This window comes from Lutjanus erythropterus, chromosome 3 (assembly GCF_056507025.1).
Source record: "Lutjanus erythropterus isolate fLutEry1 chromosome 3, fLutEry1.hap2, whole genome shotgun sequence".
Taxonomy (NCBI): domain Eukaryota; kingdom Metazoa; phylum Chordata; class Actinopteri; order Lutjaniformes; family Lutjanidae; genus Lutjanus; species Lutjanus erythropterus.
In genome coordinates, this window is record NC_139319.1 from 37,272,784 (window position 1) to 37,292,653 (window position 19,870).

At 39.0% G+C, this 19,870-nt stretch overlaps 2 protein-coding genes across 3 annotated transcripts in view; one reads left to right on the top strand and one right to left on the bottom strand.

Moving 5' to 3' along the window:
* Positions 1-10,863, bottom strand: part of tsc2 (TSC complex subunit 2) — a 46,837-nt gene extending 35,974 nt beyond the window's left edge. The window contains exons 1-9 of one of the 2 annotated variants that reach the window (XM_084716042.1): positions 10,673-10,863; positions 5,365-5,549; positions 4,583-4,669; positions 4,376-4,486; positions 4,134-4,281; positions 2,167-2,284; positions 1,987-2,035; positions 268-393; positions 75-148 (exon numbers count right to left, since the gene is read on the bottom strand). In XM_084716042.1, the coding sequence (XP_084572168.1) occupies positions 75-148; positions 268-393; positions 1,987-2,035; positions 2,167-2,284; positions 4,134-4,281; positions 4,376-4,486; positions 4,583-4,669; positions 5,365-5,499 (848 nt within the window). In that variant the 5' untranslated portion in view covers positions 5,500-5,549; positions 10,673-10,863. Of the gene's footprint in view, positions 1-74; positions 149-267; positions 394-1,986; positions 2,036-2,166; positions 2,285-4,133; positions 4,282-4,375; positions 4,487-4,582; positions 4,670-5,364; positions 5,550-10,672 lie in introns of those variants that run through there. The other variant, XM_084716040.1, reaches the window with a different exon arrangement.
* Positions 10,864-11,654: 791 nt separating this feature from the next.
* On the top strand, positions 11,655-16,752 carry nthl1 (nth-like DNA glycosylase 1). The gene is made up of 6 exons (XM_084716043.1): positions 11,655-11,973; positions 12,862-13,130; positions 13,224-13,394; positions 14,262-14,421; positions 15,568-15,673; positions 16,209-16,752. Exons 1-6 carry the CDS (start codon positions 11,712-11,714, stop codon positions 16,489-16,491), a joined length of 1,251 nt encoding a protein of 416 aa, XP_084572169.1. The 5' UTR covers positions 11,655-11,711; the 3' UTR covers positions 16,492-16,752.
* Positions 16,753-19,870: the final 3,118 nt, after the last annotated feature.

Here is a 19,870-nt window from a genome sequence, read left to right on the forward strand (position 1 = left end):
ACATAAACATACATTCAGTAACCAGCAGCACTGGCTCATAAGTATGCTCAAACAGCTTAAACCAAGGACAATACCTCTCCTCCATTATGCGGCACATGGTGTAAATGGCACTGTGACCGAGGTGAGTCCCCAACACCTTCCTCATCAACTGGACAAGCAGAGAGCAGCACAACACGGAAGAACAACAAACAACAGAGGAGAAGGTTATGATTTATGCCCTTTCACTTCAGATCCTTCACACATGTGTATGTATATGTGTTTTCTCACCTTCCAGCAGGATTCACAAAATTCCTTGACGTTGACGGTACGACAGAGTGTGATGATGAAGACAGTGAGAGAGTCTGAGGGCAGGCAGTTGTAACACACCACCGCATCCAGTACTTGTAGTGCCACCTGCACACATCACGCACGCAGATATATACATGAGCAGATCAGTATCAAATACAGCCCTAATTCCAAAAAAGTTAGGATGCAAAAAAACAATGATTCCCAAAAACTTTTCAACCTATATTTAGTTGAATACAATATAAAATCAAACTGATAAACCTTATTGTATTTGTGAATATACACATGAAATTGATGTCTGCAACATGTTCTAAAAATGTTTGGATAGGGGTACTCAGTCTAGTGTTTGTGAACAGAGAACAATGTCTGAGGTTTCTATTCTCATATTTTTTACTTCACAATGCACCACACATTTTCAGTGGCAGACAGGTCAGATCTGTAGGCGGATCCATGATGCAGCAACACACCGACACACCACCACAGATGAAGTCAGCACTGGCAACAGCCCTCGAGGTTCCAGCAGTCATGTGTATGTGGACCACAGCGCTTTGCATCAGTCAATCGCCGATGACTTCAGGTCCAGAGAAGTCTGCAGAGTTTCTGGATGTTGTGATGGCTTTCTCATTGCATTCTCTTAACTTGCGTTTGTAAAATGCAGCAACAAACTGTGTTTACACACACAGTGTGTTGGGTTTTTAATGCAGTGCCATCTTAGAGGTCAAAGGTCACAGGCATTCAGCATTGGTGTTTATCCTTACTCCTGACATGCACAGATTTGTCTGGATATTCTGTATCTTTTAATGATATTATGAATTGTGGATGGTGAAATCCCTGCATTCCTGCAGTTTTGTGTTGAGAAACATTCTTGAGAAACTGTTGGACTATTTGCCCACGCAGTTTTTCACAGCGTGGTGAACCTCACCCCGTCCATGCTTGTGGACAACGGAGCCTTACAGGGTTGCCCCTTTAACACCCAATCATGATACGGTCACCTGTTACCAAAGAACCTACAGTATTTACCTGTCGAATGTTCCCAACAGGTGTTGAACATTCCACAATTGTTCCAGTCTATTGTTGCCCTTGTCTCAACTTTATGGAACATGTTGCAGGCATCACATTGAGAATGAGTGTATATTTACCAAAGAAACAATTAAGTTTATCTGTCTGAACATTAAATATCTTGTTCTTGTGTTGTATTCAACTGAGTACAAGTGGAAAATGATTTTCAAATCATCACACTCAGTTTTTATTTATGTTTTACTCAATATCCAAACTTTCTGGAATTGGTCTTGCAAATATATACTCAGAAAACACAGTATAGATGGTGATAAAGGCCCACTGCATCAACACAATGTAAACAGGTTCTTCATCATTTGTTAGAATTTTTTTAATTTTTGTGATGGTGAAAATAACTATTGCTGGTATTAACCCTTTTTTAAATATATCTCTTAATGGAGGTTTATTGTATAATGACTTTGGACCAGTGATTTTTCACATTTGATAAAAATCTGGAAAGACCTCACATTATTTTTCTGACCTGTGAGTCTCTAATTGAACCACTGAATTATTTAAAAGGTCTTTGCTGAGTCAATAATGTTTCTTATTGGCACTGAACAACAACAGCACTATTGAATACTAACAAGATGTTTGACAAACATCTTTTTAACACAAATCTGTAACGTGAAGAACCAAAATACCTACCTCAATGTCTGATGAAGATGTAGTTCTATTGCACAGGAGACAGATTTTCCTGCAGAGAGCACAACAGAACAGGCAGAGAAAATGCATGTTAATGACAGTTTCTTCATTTAAATAAAAAAAAATATATATATATATATATTAATATATAAGTGTGTGTATCTGTGTGAAACTCTGACTTACTGAACCATGATGGAAACATTCTGGTCCAGGTAGCAGCTGTTGAACTTCACCAGATTTACGAGAACGTTGAGAAAATCGGAGGTGAGACCGATGTCCATCCACAGGAGGACAAAGCGTGCTGGAGGACAGGAAAAAAGTGTGTGAGAATAGAAAAGAATATTACCAGTTAATACTTGTGCAAAAGATGATTCACGCCTTTCCAAGTTGTACTACAAGGTGGCTCACAGAAATGAATCTCAAACACCAGGATTTGTCAGCTACAACAGAAGGTTAACAATCAGTGCTGACATGTGCAAGTCTAGTTTTCAGATCTTCATAAAAACCATCATATATGTGCCCAAAATGTCAAAAAGACACATCATCAATGGCCATTAGAAAATAGTTCAATATGTTCATCAGTTGTTGCAGGACAGCTCGTCAGCATGGCCACTTTTTTTTGTTCTTTTTTTAAAATTCAATTTCATTTTTTATCAAATGCTCCTCCATCACATTGAAAGAGTCAGGAGAGGTGGAAGAGCTGGAAAGTGATGCTGGGAAAAGAGACGTGATACTCAGTCTGCTGCCAACGTGACCTGACCTTGGATAAGCAGAAGAAAACTGATGAACTGATGGACAACTATCAGAACACTGTTGTGCATGAACTATGCAGCAATACCAAGACCAGTAAAACAACTTTTTTAAAGACTTTTTTTTTAATTGCCTTAGCTGCTTCCATCCTTTGGAGTACACAACACGTCATCAGTCAAGGGCAACATGATGGATAATTATCGATATTGACTGATATGAAACTTCGCTATCGTGATAGGCCTATGGAAATCTAATCTGACCTGTCTTTTGATCGGTGCTGTCAGTTTAAAGTCGACATTTACTCTACAATTCATGACCAAAGAATCTGGTTACTTGAACCTGACAGTCACTCAGCGTCATCAGGCCACCAGACTGTGACCATTTAGTTGCATTTTGCCACCATTTATTGAGACAGTGCAACTAAATTAAATATATACTATTAACCGCACTAATGACCAAACAGCAGACCCAACGCTCAGTGTTATATTTCATTATTTTTTACATTTTATATTCTACATCTAGAATTTCTTGTTTATGATAATGTTACTATTCATGTATCTTAAAGGAGCAATATATAACAATTACGCATCCAAACACTTGTAGTGAGGTCCAAATGGTGAGTTCCAGCCATAGACAATATCTTAAATAGGTTGAAATCCTGTTTTAATATACCATGTATGGTTGAAGCAAGTTGTTTGCTCAGCTCATGCAGGACACATAAACATTGCAGGAATGCAAGACGAGTGCAACATTATAACTGGACAAGAACAACTGCACTCTAAGTTGATCAGCTGTTTATAACTGTCAGTTGCCTGTCAATGTAAAGTTAAGTCCATTATCCTGAAACCAAACATCCACTGCTCTGAACATACACACTCCATTAACATTTTGCTCAAATGAATCATCATGAAAAACTACTCATGAATTATTTTTTATGACTCATAAACAGAACACTTAATAATTTGGCAAACATTTCAACTTAGCAGATTTCCTTCATCACTGATGACATGTCATGATAATTTAATGATTTGTTATAGTAAATATATTACAGATTTCTCCTTTAAGATTATATAGAAAATATTATATTGAATATATATTGTTTCTTTTTAGCTCTTCTGTTCCATGTAGATACTTATTCTTAGGTTAGGCTGACAGAGGGAGAAAAAATTTAAAGCAGGGAGGATTGTAGTGGGAGCACTGGGGTGTCAGGTGTAACTGTGGGGCAAATGGTTTCCATGGCTCACAGGTCAAGTAGGAGGGCCCTTCGCAGAATTCTGTTCAGGGCCCCAGGGGGTTACATTTTGATTTTAGTGGTGCTCCTAACTTTGTGCAGGTGCTGGTGCTACTAGTGTAAAACAGATCCCAGGTCATGCTGTAACATTTTTCCGTGGTGTTTTTACCTATGTCCTCCTCCAGGTATGTGATGTCTTTCCCATTTTCAGTTAAGGCCTTGAAAACTTCCAGCCTATCAGAGAGGTCTTCGTTGCATGGTTGGTAGTCTCTGATCACCTTGAAAAAGTAGGCTCTCAGAGGGCCGAGCCGCTCGCCCTTTAAATAAATAAAACAGTGATCATGAATTCATAAAGTGACAGGAATGATATTCACATTCTGTATTTGCCCGTGTATGTGTGTTTCTACATACCTGTCCCTGTATAATGGCCCTCAGTAGCTGCAGGACAGCATGTCTGGCCTCAGGCGGCTGCTCTTGAGACAGCATGTCCTCCACTGCTTTCCACACTGCCTCCACTGCATGCTGAAAGACACATGTGCGACCACACAGAGAATTTAACAAACACAGAGAAATACATGCAGTGCTGCATCAGAAATATCACACCCGGAGCAGACTCACCTCCTCAAACTTTTTCGTTTTGGCGAGATCGCAGACGTGGTTCATCATGCGAACACGGTTGCTCAGACCACAGTCTGGATGGAGCTCCTGAAAAACATCAAGGACATGACGCATTGCAAAATACGATGGATAAAACTGATCTGATTCCGATATCTGAATTTGGATATCTGCCTGTACTAGTGCCATACTGATACCAGCGCTCTTTTATTCTTGATGTTCCTGATTATTTATTTTTAGTAGTAGTGCAGCTGTGCAGCCATCATATGCATAATTTCCCATGCAGCATTGCTGAGAGTTAAAATTTACTTATTTTATGCTTCAAAATGCAAATATTGCTGCTTATTATATTACTGTAATGTGTTTGTTCAAAATATAGTGGTTTTATGCAGGCAATGTTTATGTAGGTCACTTTTGTGTTGGTTTATTGTTACACTGTGAGTGAGGGGGGAAGTACATTTCCTCATTCCAACTGTACCATAGTAATGTGGAATGCATTTCCCATATATTACACGTTATGGAAGTGAAAAACTGTATTCAGCTCTTAATTTGCACTTCCTGCCCTTATAAATTGCATTTAGTTTCATGTTTACAAATATAAAACATGTGGGAAACAGGGTTTGTGGAATTTAGATGGGAATGAGGATCAGTGTTGTGAGTCTGAAACCCAATAAATGCCTTAAATCAATGTTGGGCCCCAGTACCAATATTGGATCAGTCCAATCTCTCACAGAAATTGAAATATGAGGTGAGTTTGAGTGTGTATGAACAGATCCTCTGCACACCTTTATGATGTCAGTTGTAATGATGAACTCGGACGGTTTGGTTTCACTCTGTTTGCTCGGTGGCCGTGGGGGTCCCAGCCCAAAGATCCCCTTCACCTTGTCCTTGAGACTCTCCTTGCTTGGTTGTTTATTCATGGCCCGATCAGGAGGCGTGATAGACTACAAAGGCTGGGACTGATAGCTGCCTGGAAAAAGAGTAACACACATTTAGGAAATCTGGTAAATTGCATCACAGCCACAGAATTGTTGCAATGAATCATCCAAATAATTTGAGCAGCACATTAGTTATACAAAGCATTAATTCTTGATTCTTTCAAGGACAAATAATCTAAATGAAAAGAATAATAAGGCTCTCGCTCAAAACAGCTGCTTTTATCCACATGTCCTTATTCAACAAATGCTCCGCCAAACAAAACAATATCAAATTGGCAGCAATTACTGCCATTTCTACACTATCAAGGCAGACCAAACCAACCTGTGAAAACCTGTGACTTCCAGAGAAATGGTACACAAAATACGACGATACAACGATCAGGCATAACATTATGACCACCTGTCTAATATTGTGTTGGTCCCCCTTTTACTGCCAAAACAGCCCTGACCCATTGAGGCATGGACTCCACTAGACCCCTGAAGGTGTGCTGTGGTATCTGGCACCAAGATGTTAGCAGCAGATCCTTTAAGTCCTGTAAGTTGCGAGGTGGGGCCTCCATGGATCGGACTTGTTTGTCCAGCACATCCCACAGATGCTCGACTGGATTGAGATCTGGGGAATTTGGAGGCCAAGTCAACACCTCAAACTCGTTGTTGTGCTCCTCAAACCATTCCTGAACCATTTTTGCCATGTGGCACAGCATATTATCCTGCTGAAAGAGGCCACAGCCATCAGGGAATACCGTCTCCATGAAAGGGTGTACATGGTCTGCAACAAGGCTCAGGTAGGTGGTATATGTCAAAGTAACATCCATAGTGCATCCTGGTGCCATGTGTTCCCCGGGTAAGGGACGCACACACACCCGGCCATCCATGTGATGTAAAAGAAAACGTGATTCATCAGACCAGGACACCTTCTTCCGTTGCTCCGTGGTCCAGTTCTGATGCTCACATGCCCATTGTTGGCACTTTCAGTGGTGCACAGGGGTCAGCATGAGCACCCTGACTGGTCTGCGGCTATGCAGCCCCATACACAACAAACTGCGATGCACTGTGTGTCCTGACACCTTTCTATCAGAATCAGCATTAACTTCTTCAGCAATTTGAGCAACAGTAGCTCATCTGTTGGATCGGGCCACATGGACCAACCTTCGCTCCCCACATGCATCAATAAACCTTGACCGCCCATGACCCTGTCACTGGTTCACCACTGTTCCTTCCTTAGACCACTTCTGATAGATACTGACCACTGCAGACTGGGAACACCCCACAAGAACTGCAGTTTTGGAGATGCTCTGACCCAGTTATCTAGCCATCACAATTCGGCCCTTGTCAAACTCGCTCTAATCCTTACACTTGCCCATTTTTCCTGCTTCTAACACATCAACTTTGAGGACAAAATGTTCACTCGCTGCCTAATACACTGTTGCCCATAAAGTTTGAATAAAATATTTTTTGCCTCTTCTCATGAAATGATTGTGACAATGTGATTTATTCTTGATAGATAAAACATATATCTTCTCAAAACTTTATTGATCAATCTCTTCCAAACATATCACAGTGAAAATTAAACCACAATTAACCTTTGGAAACTGTGTATTCAGGCTTAAACAAAATTGGGGGTATTGAACAATAGGATAAAGGGTTTTGTTTAAATTTTTCAACCTTGGTCAGTTTAACAGAAAAGACATATTCGAGGGGATTTCATGCATAACAATGTCCAATGTCCAATGTCATTAATATCGAGTATGGCCACCCCTGACACGGATCAATGCGTTAAGACGTCATGGCATACTGTCCACAAGCTTGCTGATGCCGTCAATGGGCAGGACGTCCCACTCTTCGGTCAGATCCCGGGTTAATTCCTGTAGACTCTGAGGAATATTGTCCCTCTCATTAGGGGCTCGGCCTAAGGCATCTCAGGGATGCTCAATAGGGTTCATATCAGGGGAGCAAGCAGGCCATGGCATCTGGTGCACCCCTTCTGCATCAAGAAATGCTCTCACTGCAGCTGCCCATTGTGCTCTTGTGTTGTTGTCTTGCAGCCTAAAGTTGTTCCCTTAGACCCTTCTTGTATGTGGGAGGCAATGGTTCTCCAGGATGTCCCGGTACACAATGGCTTTGACGTTTCCATCCAGCATCAGCAATGGGGTTTTTCCTCCATAATGAATAACAGCCCATACCATCACTGAGCCGCCACCTCCTTGAGTGGTTTCCGGGATGCAGTCATTGCGGAGGTTCTCACCACGTGATCACCGCACCCTTTGTCTTCCATTTATATGGTCAAGGATATAACAGCTCCCATCCATAAAGACAACATGTTGCCAGTGCCCAAGTTGTAATCTTCTGTGCTCCCTAGCCCAGTGAAGTCGAGCAACTCTGTGTTGAACAGTTAGGCATAGACACTTGGTCATTTGTCTTGCTTGATAACCATGCTGAAGCAATCTTCAATTTACGGGAAATGTTATATTTGGCGGGAAATGTTGATTGCATGGTGTCTTCTCCACAAACAACAAAAGCGGCTTGCTGGCACTTTCCCATTTTTATGGCACAGATTAAGCAGTTGCCGATCATCTCGTCTGGTAGTTAGTTGTGGTCGTCCTGGAGATTTTTGTGGCCTCAAATGACCCTCCTCTCGATTACATTTGAGGATTTTGCAGACCGCACTCTGCGATATTCCAAGGAAATCAGCAGTGTTGGCTTGTTTGTGTCCATCCTGTCAGAGTGCAAGCACTCTTTGGTGTATTGCCAGTTGCGTCAGATGAGGCATAGCCTAGGGAACTTCTGTGTCAAATATGGTTGAAAATTATACAGCCAATTCTGAAAATGTGGACTCACTGCATACAGACTTTAAGCAGGAGAAGGACAACACAGCGAATGCCTTGCCTTTTATAGCACCAAACAATTGTTGTTGTGGGACTCAGTATATAATCATTGCACCTAGTCAAAAGTGATTACTGATGTGTATAAATAGGAATAAAAAGAGAAATGTGTCTGAAAACAAAATTATTCCAACTTTATGGGCAACAGTGTACATCACCCACTAACAGGTGCCATGATGAAGAGATAATCAGTGTTCTTCACTTCAACTGTCAGTGTTATGCCTGATCGGTGTACATTACTGATTAATAAATTACGATTACTTGGTTAAATGTTGGTTAAACTCTTAGCAGCAAATCAATTAATTAAATATTAATCATTAACATCACTGCTTGACATCAAGCATTACCAGAGTATCATGATACCCCTACTTATTATTGTTATAGATTGTGTGCTCTCACTTGTAATTTTGGTGCTTATTGTCTTGCCTCTGACACTGGACCAGATCAAGTTAACATAAGTTGGCGGCAGCACTTTAAATCTTCAACAACAAACACTATGTATGGCTTCGTAGCACACAAGGTAAATTAGTTCATTTAATTCAGGGTTCAAACAGCTTCCTAAGAATAACATTCACACAATTTCAAGGCACCTAAATCAAAAATCTCCAGACTCTTGAAGCCTTTTTCATCACATCTAAATTGTTGCTAAAAATACAGTTTACAGAATTCCTTTATACTTACAGTGATAAATGTATATTGTCGCTTTGCTTATTTCACCAGTTGTTCAGACTCACTTTAACTGCATGAAAATGACTATTTTATGGTTTGCTGATTTTCAGAGTAAGGGATCAAGAGAGACCGAATGACAAAAATGATGATAGGATTCATTTCAAAGATTTAAAGTTTTTTTCTATACATGAGTGATTTTGTTTTTATTTAAGCATTTTCCAGATTTTTTGGAATCGATTTTGTACGAACCCTGAAACTGACATGAAAACAGTGTCTTCAGCATCTTAAAATTGGATCATTCACAATAGTTTGTAGTTCATTAAACTGATTTTATTTTCTTAAGGCACAAGAGATGATACAGGGTTTTTATACCCTTTGCAAGGTCAAACTCAAACTCTTTTCAAGTATTTTCAAGGTGCATTTAAGTTTCTCCTCTTACTTAAAGTGATTATTTCACTTCACTTTCACATTAAAACAGATGTTATTATTCGTTAAACAACCAGAATGTATACTTCATTATTAGAGCTGCAATAACTGATCAATTCTAAACTAAACTATTTTAAAAAATAGATAAATCCGTTCGAGTATTTTTTTAGGAAAAAGAGTCAAAAGTCAAAAGCTTCCAGCTTCTAAATGTGAATATTTTCTGGTTTCTTTACTCCTATATGACAATCAACCAAATATCTTTGGGTTGTGGGCAAAACGAGACGTTTAACAAGTCATATCATTTTAGGCTTATGGAAACACTGATTGACATTTCTCTCCATTTTCTGATATTTTATAGGACAAACAACTAATCGCTTAATGAAGTAAATAATCGACAGATTGATTGATAATGAATACATTAGTTGGAGCCCTGTTTGTGATAGCATTCTACATATGGGTGGTAAATTGAAGGAAAACAAAGTTTCATGTTGTTTCATGTGTCACCTGTCTGTAAGTAGACTTGGCATCCTATTAACCTTGTCTGAGCCAAATCTGACTAAATAATTTGTTTATCTAAAAGCTAACTATCAGTCAAGTAGTGATTTATCATGAAAGATTATTATTATGAATTTCAAGCAGTTTCAGTCACTTTAACCAAAATCCAGGCACTTTTCAAACATTGTAAACAATACATTAAAATTCAAGTGTTTTCAAGGATTTCCAGCACCCGTGCGAACCCAATTTTATGTAATGTGGGTGAACAGCACCTTTAAGACTCCAGCAGTGAAGTTCGTAGTCCCAGCCTGTCAATGTGTAAACCCGGGGGGTGGGGGGGGGCAGGTTTGGAGAATTTGCTGTCATGTCATGTGGACTTGACAGAGACAGAGGGGAGGGGAGGTGAGCAGACAGACAACGACTGTTCTGTTTCAGTTCAACAACAACAACAACCACCGCATCGGTGCAAGGTAGCCTAAGACCACAGCCATCATGTCTGTGATCACCTGACAACACAAACATGGTCAAATAAGCAAGAGAAATGCACAATGGCGCTGCTGCTGGACCGTTAGCTACGCTTTACATTGTGTGTCATGGGCTAGCACTCCTCCTCTGTGGCACTCAAGGTCTGGTGGTAGGTTCAAAAAGACAACACCTCCTTCCCTCCACCCCTCTCCTCTCACCTCAGTGGAGACGAGTCGCTTGCGGTTTCATTCAGCCTCAGCTTCGTCCATATGCAGCCGATAGAGCCGTCTGCCTCTCTGCGTTCATATAACTCTGTATTTGCTGCTGAACGCTCGTTCTCGTCCAAGCTCGGTCCTCCACTCCTCTACCGGATGACACAGTAATGCTCTGACAGGGCCACTTCCTACAAAAACACGTTTGTCGCACTCACTGATGGGAAATGTAGTTCTGAGCAAGCTAGACTCAAACTAGTTATGCTAGAGCTCGTTTGCTGGACTGGGTTTAACTAGATATTAGAGAAAAACAGCTTCACAGTAGTCAGCAACTCTTTCGATTCTCAACGGCCCCGTAAAATAGTTACTATCCGAGTATCAGTGATTTACAACGACATATATTACAAAAAGTGAAACGTTACCCAACGGTTTAGTTAACTAACAGCTAGCTAACAGGCTGATGATGCTGAAGTTGGTTCCTTATCGGCTTCAGCTCAGACGCTGCACCGTCACCAGGCTGCCTGAAGGTGGAGCTTTTCGATGATTGTGAAGATCTCAACTTTAATATGTTTACTGTATAGATGGGGCAGGGGTTCAAATTAATTTATTTACACAGACTATTTCCTTTCTGCAAACAATTTTATAGGCATATCATATTCAAGTACCGTGTGTGTGTGTGTTATTTAAAATAATTTATGTGTGTTATGAGTGTTCTGTGTTGTCATTGTGCAAATTTAATTACTTCTTTTTTGTGATATTGCTCACTCTTGAACTCATATCTGTAGTTTTAAAATACATGGCGTGGTATATAATTCCATTTTATATATAAATATAATCTGTAATATATTAAATTGTAATTATCAATCACTATTATTATTATTATTATTATTATTATTATTATTATTATTATTATTATTATCATTATCATTAGTAGTAGTAGTAGTAGTAGTAGTATTTCTCTAATGAATTTACTTTGAAAAGGGGTAACTATATACACTCGTGACCATGAAACTACGAATGGGAAACGAACTTCCGCCTCGTCTCAATGCTTCAGGGAGGCTGCAGCACGAGGGTCTGTTATGTAGTTCAGGGTATCATGATGACCTCTCCTTATTTCATGCAGAGCAGGTCTCTGATCACTCGGCGTGGGGGTCAAAATGCTGACTGCACACCCGCGGCCTCTCTCAGAACCAAACTTACCAACAGACGGAGGAACGTGGGCCCAGTTTCCTCTGCGGCGGTCAAGGAGGAGGAAGAGGAGGCGAGAATCTCGGAGCAAAGACCCTCCTCGGCCCCCTTGTCATCGGGTAATGTTTATGCAAGGTCACTAGTTGAACACAGACACTTGGGGAAATATTTAGAAAAAAGCCATAATTCGTGTAAGTAGCTTCCAACAGACGGTTGCGTCCGTGCAGACGCTGGGAAAGTTGTTATGATCTGACTTCCAATACAAGACAAGCTGCATGTGAGGCCGCTGCAGGACAGACTTTGATCTAACATCCTAACATCACCTCTCAGAGGACATGTGGGCTTAATGTGTCCTGCAGGAACAGTTTATCTAACTGGTCACGAGATGAGTAATAGTATTGAAAAGAGCAAATTTAAGTAAAAGCATATAACATATTCATATGTTACATGTACATATTCATTATTTTTTTGGAATATATACACACACACACAGATGTAAGTGGTTATGATTAAGAGTATAGTAATACAGGGCAATTCTGCTCTGGACACATAGACCATGTGTATTAATAAGTGTTTATGAATAAGAATATAGTAAAATGTTGCGAGAAAGAATATTGTTACTTCTACTTTTCTTATGTTAGTATCAAGGTTGTAAGCGTCTTAACTGTCGTAATGTTTTTATGTTTTGTGTGGACCCCAGGACGAGTGGCTGATGCTCCACTTCAGCGAATAGTGATCCTAATAAAATCCTAAATCTTAGACGTATTGTAAATGCAAATGCAGAGTGGGTACAGTCAAGTTCCAAAAACTGAAGACTGATGGTTACAAATGAATGTCTGTGGTTTGGGGTGAGCTGTTCAATGAAGTTCCCACAATTTTTTAATGTCTTGGATGTTTTTTTGCTTTGTGGGATGCTTTCTTTTTTTTTTTTTTTTTTTTTTATGTAGATTCACTGTATCGCTGCTCTGTCATGTCTTTCTCACTGTCTCTCCCCTGTGCTCATTCAGGTGGTTTCCCAGAAGCCCCCTCCAATGGCACGGCGCTTCCGAAACCAGAAACGGACGCTGTGCCGCTGTCTTCACACAGCCGCAGGAGGAGGCAGCTGAAGGTGGAATATGACAAGGATGAAGGTGCTCCGCCAGTGAAGTCAGAGCACTGGGAACCTCCGGACTGGAAGAAGCAATTAGGACACATTCGTGAGATGAGAAGCGGCCGCGATGCACCTGTAGACAGCATGGGAGCGGAGAAATGCTACGATACCGAGGCTCCTGCACATGTAGGTGCGCTTTAGGTTTTTTTTAAGTCTACGTAACTCAATAGGTCAAAATAATGAATCTCTTTCCCTCTGTTGTCCTCCTTGTTGGCACAGGTGAGACGTTTCCAGGTGTTGGTCTCACTCATGTTGTCCAGTCAGACGAAGGACCAGGTCACGGCAGCAGCTATGCAGAAGCTCAGAGCTCATGGCTGCACTGTACAGAATATACTCACTACTGATGATGAAACACTGGGAAAACTCATCTACCCTGTTGGCTTCTGGAGGGTAAAACACAAGCCTCTTTATGTCTTATATCACTACATTTTAAAGGGACAGTTCACCTGTTTGCTATTTATCCATCTAGATTTTTTGATGTGAGTTTTTGAGACTATTTTCTTTCTAGTAGAAAAGAAAGTAGTTCCAGTAGATTCTACTACAGTAAGAAAGCAGTTCACATATGAAACTGCTCACAACAAGGTCTTTGTATTATCCTTAGTAACCAGGTCATCATTTCTGGAAAGAGACACTGGTTTTAAAGTTTTCAAATGTATTTTTTTGGTGCTTTTAACATGACAAGCCAAGTGCCATTTAGTCCCATTATTCTTGAGAGAAGGCAGACATCGCTACGGCCAAACTCAAAACAAAAAAATCTAGATGGTTAAATAGCACTACAGGCCAGGGGGAAAATACAAATTTTTGTTTTGGGGGGTGAACTGTCCCTTTAAAGTTGTAACATGTCAGCATTAAAATGTCAGAAAATGCTCAATGTATGTTATATGTTTTGTTGAGTTGTGAACATTGTCCCAGATGTTTCCAACAATAGTAAACCCAGAGAAATCTGTAATTTATTCAAGGTAACGATGTGTTTCAGTGCTAGCCAGTAGTGAATTTTTGGGAAAACATGGGATATGTCAGATACTTCAGACAGTGAAGAACAAAATCTGTGAATATGACTAAACACAAGACAAATACATTTTTACTGTTGCCTCATCCATTAATGTGATTTCAGCCTGAATGTCGTCAGATAGATTTTCATCAGCAATGAAGACAACAACTCCCATGATCCCATGCGACTTCAGATGTCATGAAATTGTGTTTTGTTATTGAACTTACACATTGAAATCAGTTTCTGTCCCACCCACCCCTCTGTAGAATAAGGTGAAGTATCTGAAGCTGACCTCGGCCATGCTGCAAAAAGAATTTGGTGGGGACATTCCAGACAGCGTGGAGGGGCTGGTCCGCCTGCCAGGGGTTGGACCAAAGATGGCTCACTTGGCTATGGACATCGCCTGGGACCAGGTGTCCGGCATCGGTGGGGACACACTCCTGTGTGCACACGGTCACTTACAAATTAAATGGAAGAAACGGTCACATGTTTACAAAACTGAACTGCAGGCTTCAGGCCTTGATATCTCAGGCGATAGAAGTTTTCTTTGGCAGCACGGCTCCTGTTGTTTATAGGTGTCTGGGCAGAAAAGTATCTTTTTCAGAGAAGTTAAAGGCTAACTTTGGTGTTTTTCAAACTATTTTCCAGTGTTTTCTGTCCAAGTGATTAATGGGTACAACATTTTTCAAAAGTTGTTTTTTGAAAGTCAAGTTTATTTGCATAGCACAAATTACAATTTGCCTCAGGGGGCTTTACAGTCTGTACAGTGTGCAGCATCCACTGTCCTGTAGACCCTTGAAAGAGTAAAGAGAAACTCCCCAACTCCCCGTGAATCACTGAGACACAGAGACATGGGAAAAGTGTTTAAAAATACCAAAGTGACATCAGTCAGAACACCTCACTCCCTCCATGCCACTGTAACACAGTGCTCGTGTATACTTTTCAACAAAATTAAAAAACTGAAGTCAGAGGCCTTTTTATGAAAAATGTCTACCTATCAGATGCCTGGCTGCTAAGTGAACTTTTCCATTAAACGCCTACAATAAATTAAGATTGCAGTTAATGTTTATTTTCATTGTCAATTGATCTGCTGATTGGTTTTTCAATTAATCGATGGTTTGGTCTAAAAATGTGTGAAAACAGTAACAAATGCTCATCACGTTTTCTAAAGACGCAGGTGATGTCTTCAAGTTGCACATTTTGTCTGACCAGCTGTCCAAAAATAGTCCAAATATATAGCATTTCGGGTAAAATAAAATAAAAACATAGCGGTCAATTCTCTCAATGAAGAAGCTGGAATCAAGTAATCTGTATTAATCTATAATCAAAATAGTTGTTGACTGCTCAGAGCTGCTGTTCATGTATGGTCATGTAATCTAGGGTTGGTAACGTTGCAGTATAGAAAACAACAGATTAAATGGAAATAGAATAAATACTGTATACCTACACTATTGTGAGTAGACCGGATGTGAGGTGGGTCCAGATCACCATTTACTGTTTTCTAAAATTGTAAATCTTTATGGGCTGATTTATTGTGTTGATTTTTTTTTTTTTGTTGTTGTTGTTGTTTAGGCGTTGACACACATGTGCATCGCATCTCTAACAGGCTGGGCTGGCTCAGGAAACCAACCAAGAACCCGGAGGAAACACGTAAAGCCCTGGAGGAGTGGTTACCAAGGTAACAGCAGGACTGAATCACTGCTGATCCGTACAACCTGATTAACACGGACCAACAAATCTATAAAAATCAGTCCGACTGAGATCGCTCCAGATGCATGTAGCACATCACTGACTCGGGTGATTAATAGGAATTCCTCACTGTAGGATGTCTTGACTGACAGTAGGCAAATTTTAAATCAAAATGAGGAAAATTGATCATTTAATTTTAAATGATGAGGAGTGACAAATCCATCATCTGCTAAATTATGTTCGGTACACAAGTCTGTCCCTGTCAACAGTGATGTTATCCAAGTCATGTAGTTCAAAACACAGAGGGATACAACACTTTCTGTCAATTCTGAACCGATTTTCTACACATAACTGCCACATTTGGACACTATTTAGTATTAAATCAGTGTTATTGACTAGCTAATGAGCATAGTGCAGCTACATAACCAGAATGAGCATTTAATGTGTAATTTTTACAGCACTCTACTCAAATGGTTTAAAGGTTTAAAGTCAGCCTGAGATGTTCCTCTCACACTGCGTTACAGGGAGCTGTGGAGTGAGATCAACTGGCTGCTGGTGGGTTTCGGACAGCAGGTTTGTCTGCCTGTCAACCCTCTGTGCTCTGTGTGTCTGAACCAGCACAGCTGTCCATCTGCCCACAAGAACTCTCCAACAAAGAAGCCTAAAGTTGGATCCCCCCTTAAAACGAAAACTGAACCTGAACAGGATTCTGCTGTTACAGACGAGAGGACGAAGACGGAGCCGCTGCCCACACCTGTTTCCCCTTCCAACCAGAGAAGAAGGCTGAAAAGCAAAGTTAATCATTGATTTAGCTGTCACATAAGTTTTTGTCTGAGCTGTGATTAAATATTGGACAAGAAGATTTCATCGAAACACGCACAAACTGAAAACATCAAAGCTAAACACTAATGTAAATATATAGTTCAGGATATTTGTATTTTTCTTGTTGAGTTTTTTTTTTATTTCATATTGTAACAACACCTTTTACATTGTATAGGAGATCAACTATTTTTATACTCTTAGTACTTAATTCTTTGTTACCAAATAAAAGAAACATATGTACTGAAAGTGGTTGTGAAGTTTATGTTTAAAATTAGCCCAGTTTGTCCAGTAGAGGGAGTTTGTTGCATATTGAGTGAAAATTAGACCAAATTAAGTGTAAAAATAAACATCTACTTAAGTATTGAAATAATAATAATGAATAATCAAAAACATCTTGTTTAGACAGAAGATAAAAAGTAGAAAATAATATATATATAATATATATATAATTAATATATCTTAATCAGAGGGATCAAACTGATGAATCTAGTAACTTGGTTAATTACATCTTGCCCTTAACTGCAAAAATTGTAAAATGCGTTTTGTGAGTTTTGAAAGGTAGGCTTTCCCGAAACCTAACTAAGTAGTTTTGTTGCTCAAACCTAACCAAACTGCAAGTAAAAATAATAAAACTGAAACCAGCAGGTAGACTAACATGTAATTTCACACTATTGTGTAATTGTAGGTGTCCAGAGCAGAAGCCAAACCTTGTCATCCCACTTAACTGGAGGACATTGAAAAATCAGAAACTGGGGGAAAAAAAGTTTTAGAAATCGAAAATCCTGCTTTGCACTGGAAATAGAAACTCCAGTCATGATGTACAAATATATCAAAATATCCCTCCATTGAAGGGAATAATCTTTGTGGATTATATGAGTGATTGATTAAGGTGGGTGCATGGTAATCATGGAGCTGACATTTTCTGAATAATAATGAGCAACTCTGGAAAGAAGAAATATGAGTTTCTGTTGCATTATTTGTGCTCTCCTGAACAACCTATTCTGATTCAGGTGAACCCCAAAGACCCCAAGCTTGACTTTATTTCAAGCATATCCTCTATTCACACAAACACAATTAAATGTGTGCCGGCTGCCTGTTGGTTCCTGCTCAAAAATACCTCATAATACGATCATACTTGATAAAATGATACACTAAATACTGGTTCACATTGTTTTCTGCAAATGTGATATCACGCAGCGGAACTGTTTAAACTTCAAGTAATTATTCAGTTACATCATTTCCATGCACATTTTATTAAAGCCTATTTAGCTTTGATACTTGATACGTATGATACTTGGAAAGTGTTGGTGTAATTAATAGCAATAATAACTGCTTGTCCTCAGGTGTGTCAGTTACAGAGAACCTGTTCTTGCATGTTGGCTGACTGTCTTGGCCCGCTGGTGCACCTACATGGAACAAAGCCATTGTTAATGTTATTAGTTACACCTGTATTTGTCTTGCAGTGAGCCAAAATGTCTTCTGTGAAAACAGACCTGGGGCAGCTTTACAGTAGTGATACAGAGATAATAAGGTAACACTACAACAATAAGGGTACAAATCAGATCAAAATCTGAAATGTATATTTTCCTTTGCCTTGTAGTGCTGTTTATCCATCTAGATTGTTTTGGCGTGAGTTGCAGAGTTTCGGAGATATCAGTTGTAGAGATGTCTACAGTGGAACTACATGACTCTGCTTGTGGTGCTCAAAGTGCCAAAACTATATTTGAAAAGTCACAGAACAATCTAGATGGATAAATAACACTAATTATGCTTAATGCACGACTCATAATGATTTACTTCATGAATAAAAACAGGATGTATCATGAATTCCTGTTCCTCAGTTTTAACAAAAGTCACCATGACTTGATGCAATTAATTCATACTTAACAGATTGTCAGTTCAGGAATGTTCATTCATGGTTACTTCATACATGAATATGCAACTAAATTTGGTTGATTTCAGTGACACTGCAAAAATAAACATATTTGTTTAACTTCAAAAAGTTAGTATCCTGGCTGCTTCAAAATTCTAAGTTGCCTGCATTTGAATTAAGGAAATTGAGAGTAATAGCCTATATATATATATATATGTATATATATATAAATACAAATAGGCTAGTCAAATAAACTGGATATTAATTCAGTCATGACTTATCTTAAAGTGTTTCTATCATATGATTTTTCTTTGAACATAAAACAAAAAAGAAGGGTCTCAAGACAGCTTTAACTCTAACTTAACTGTTTAACAAAATGCATGCTGGGAAGTCTGCTAATATGCTTTAGAAACATAATGAAATGAGTTCAGTGAATTCTGTACAGTACATTCATTCAACTCATCATTTCAAGTCAAAAGACATGTTTATAAATTCTGTCTAGTATATTATAGTATATATAATTAACTTGAATAAATTAAATTTGCATTCTGTGTTTATGTAATGAGAAAAGATTAGCTGATTCCACTAAATTCCTATATATTTTTTACAGTGTGCGTAAAACTTTTTCTGATCAAATTGAATGTCAGATGCAAACATTTACATATTAAATATAACTACAATTACATTAACTTTTATGCAACTGAAATCCAGCTGACTTGATCACGTATCATTTCAAGTAACCGTGAATCAACATTCCTTAACTGATCACATATTAAGTGTTAACTGATCACAGAAAGTCACAGTGACTTGATCATGTGGTAATACAGAGCAACAGGAATTCATAATACATCCTGCATTAAATCATTCCCTCTAATATAAATATGGTGTACACTGTAAAAAAAAAAAAAAAAAAAAAGGACGGAGGTGTCTTCAGCAAATGTTTGAGTTTTTTGTATTGTTTTTTAGACTTTATTTGATAGAACAGCTCTAGACAGACAGCAAATGGGGGAGAGACCCCAAAAAAAAGGGGACAAAAAAGCTAAACTGCTGTCTTCCCCAATATTATGGAGCTATACTGGGGCCAAAAGTTTTGTACTTGAAAAAATAAAAATTGAAACTGAAAATTCAAGTTTTGATCTTGAATTTTGAAAAATACATCAGTGTATTCAAAATAAAAATAAGTGCACAAAATTTTTTTTCAGGTTAAATATAATTATGATTCACTCTGGTAATTCATTTGAATAAATTATTTATTTTCATTTTTCACTTTCATATGTTTTGATATTTGAGATCCTATTTTTTTCAGATTCAAATCTTATTTTTTACAGTTTCAATTTTTTTTCAGTTTCATGTCTTTATTTTTCAGTTTCATATCTTTATTTTTCAGTTTCAGACTTTTGGCCCGGATTTTGCGTGGGGGGCGTGGCATCAACCGAGTGGGTGTGGAATCATGACAGACAGCTTAACGAAAAGACTAGGGACCTTCCCCTA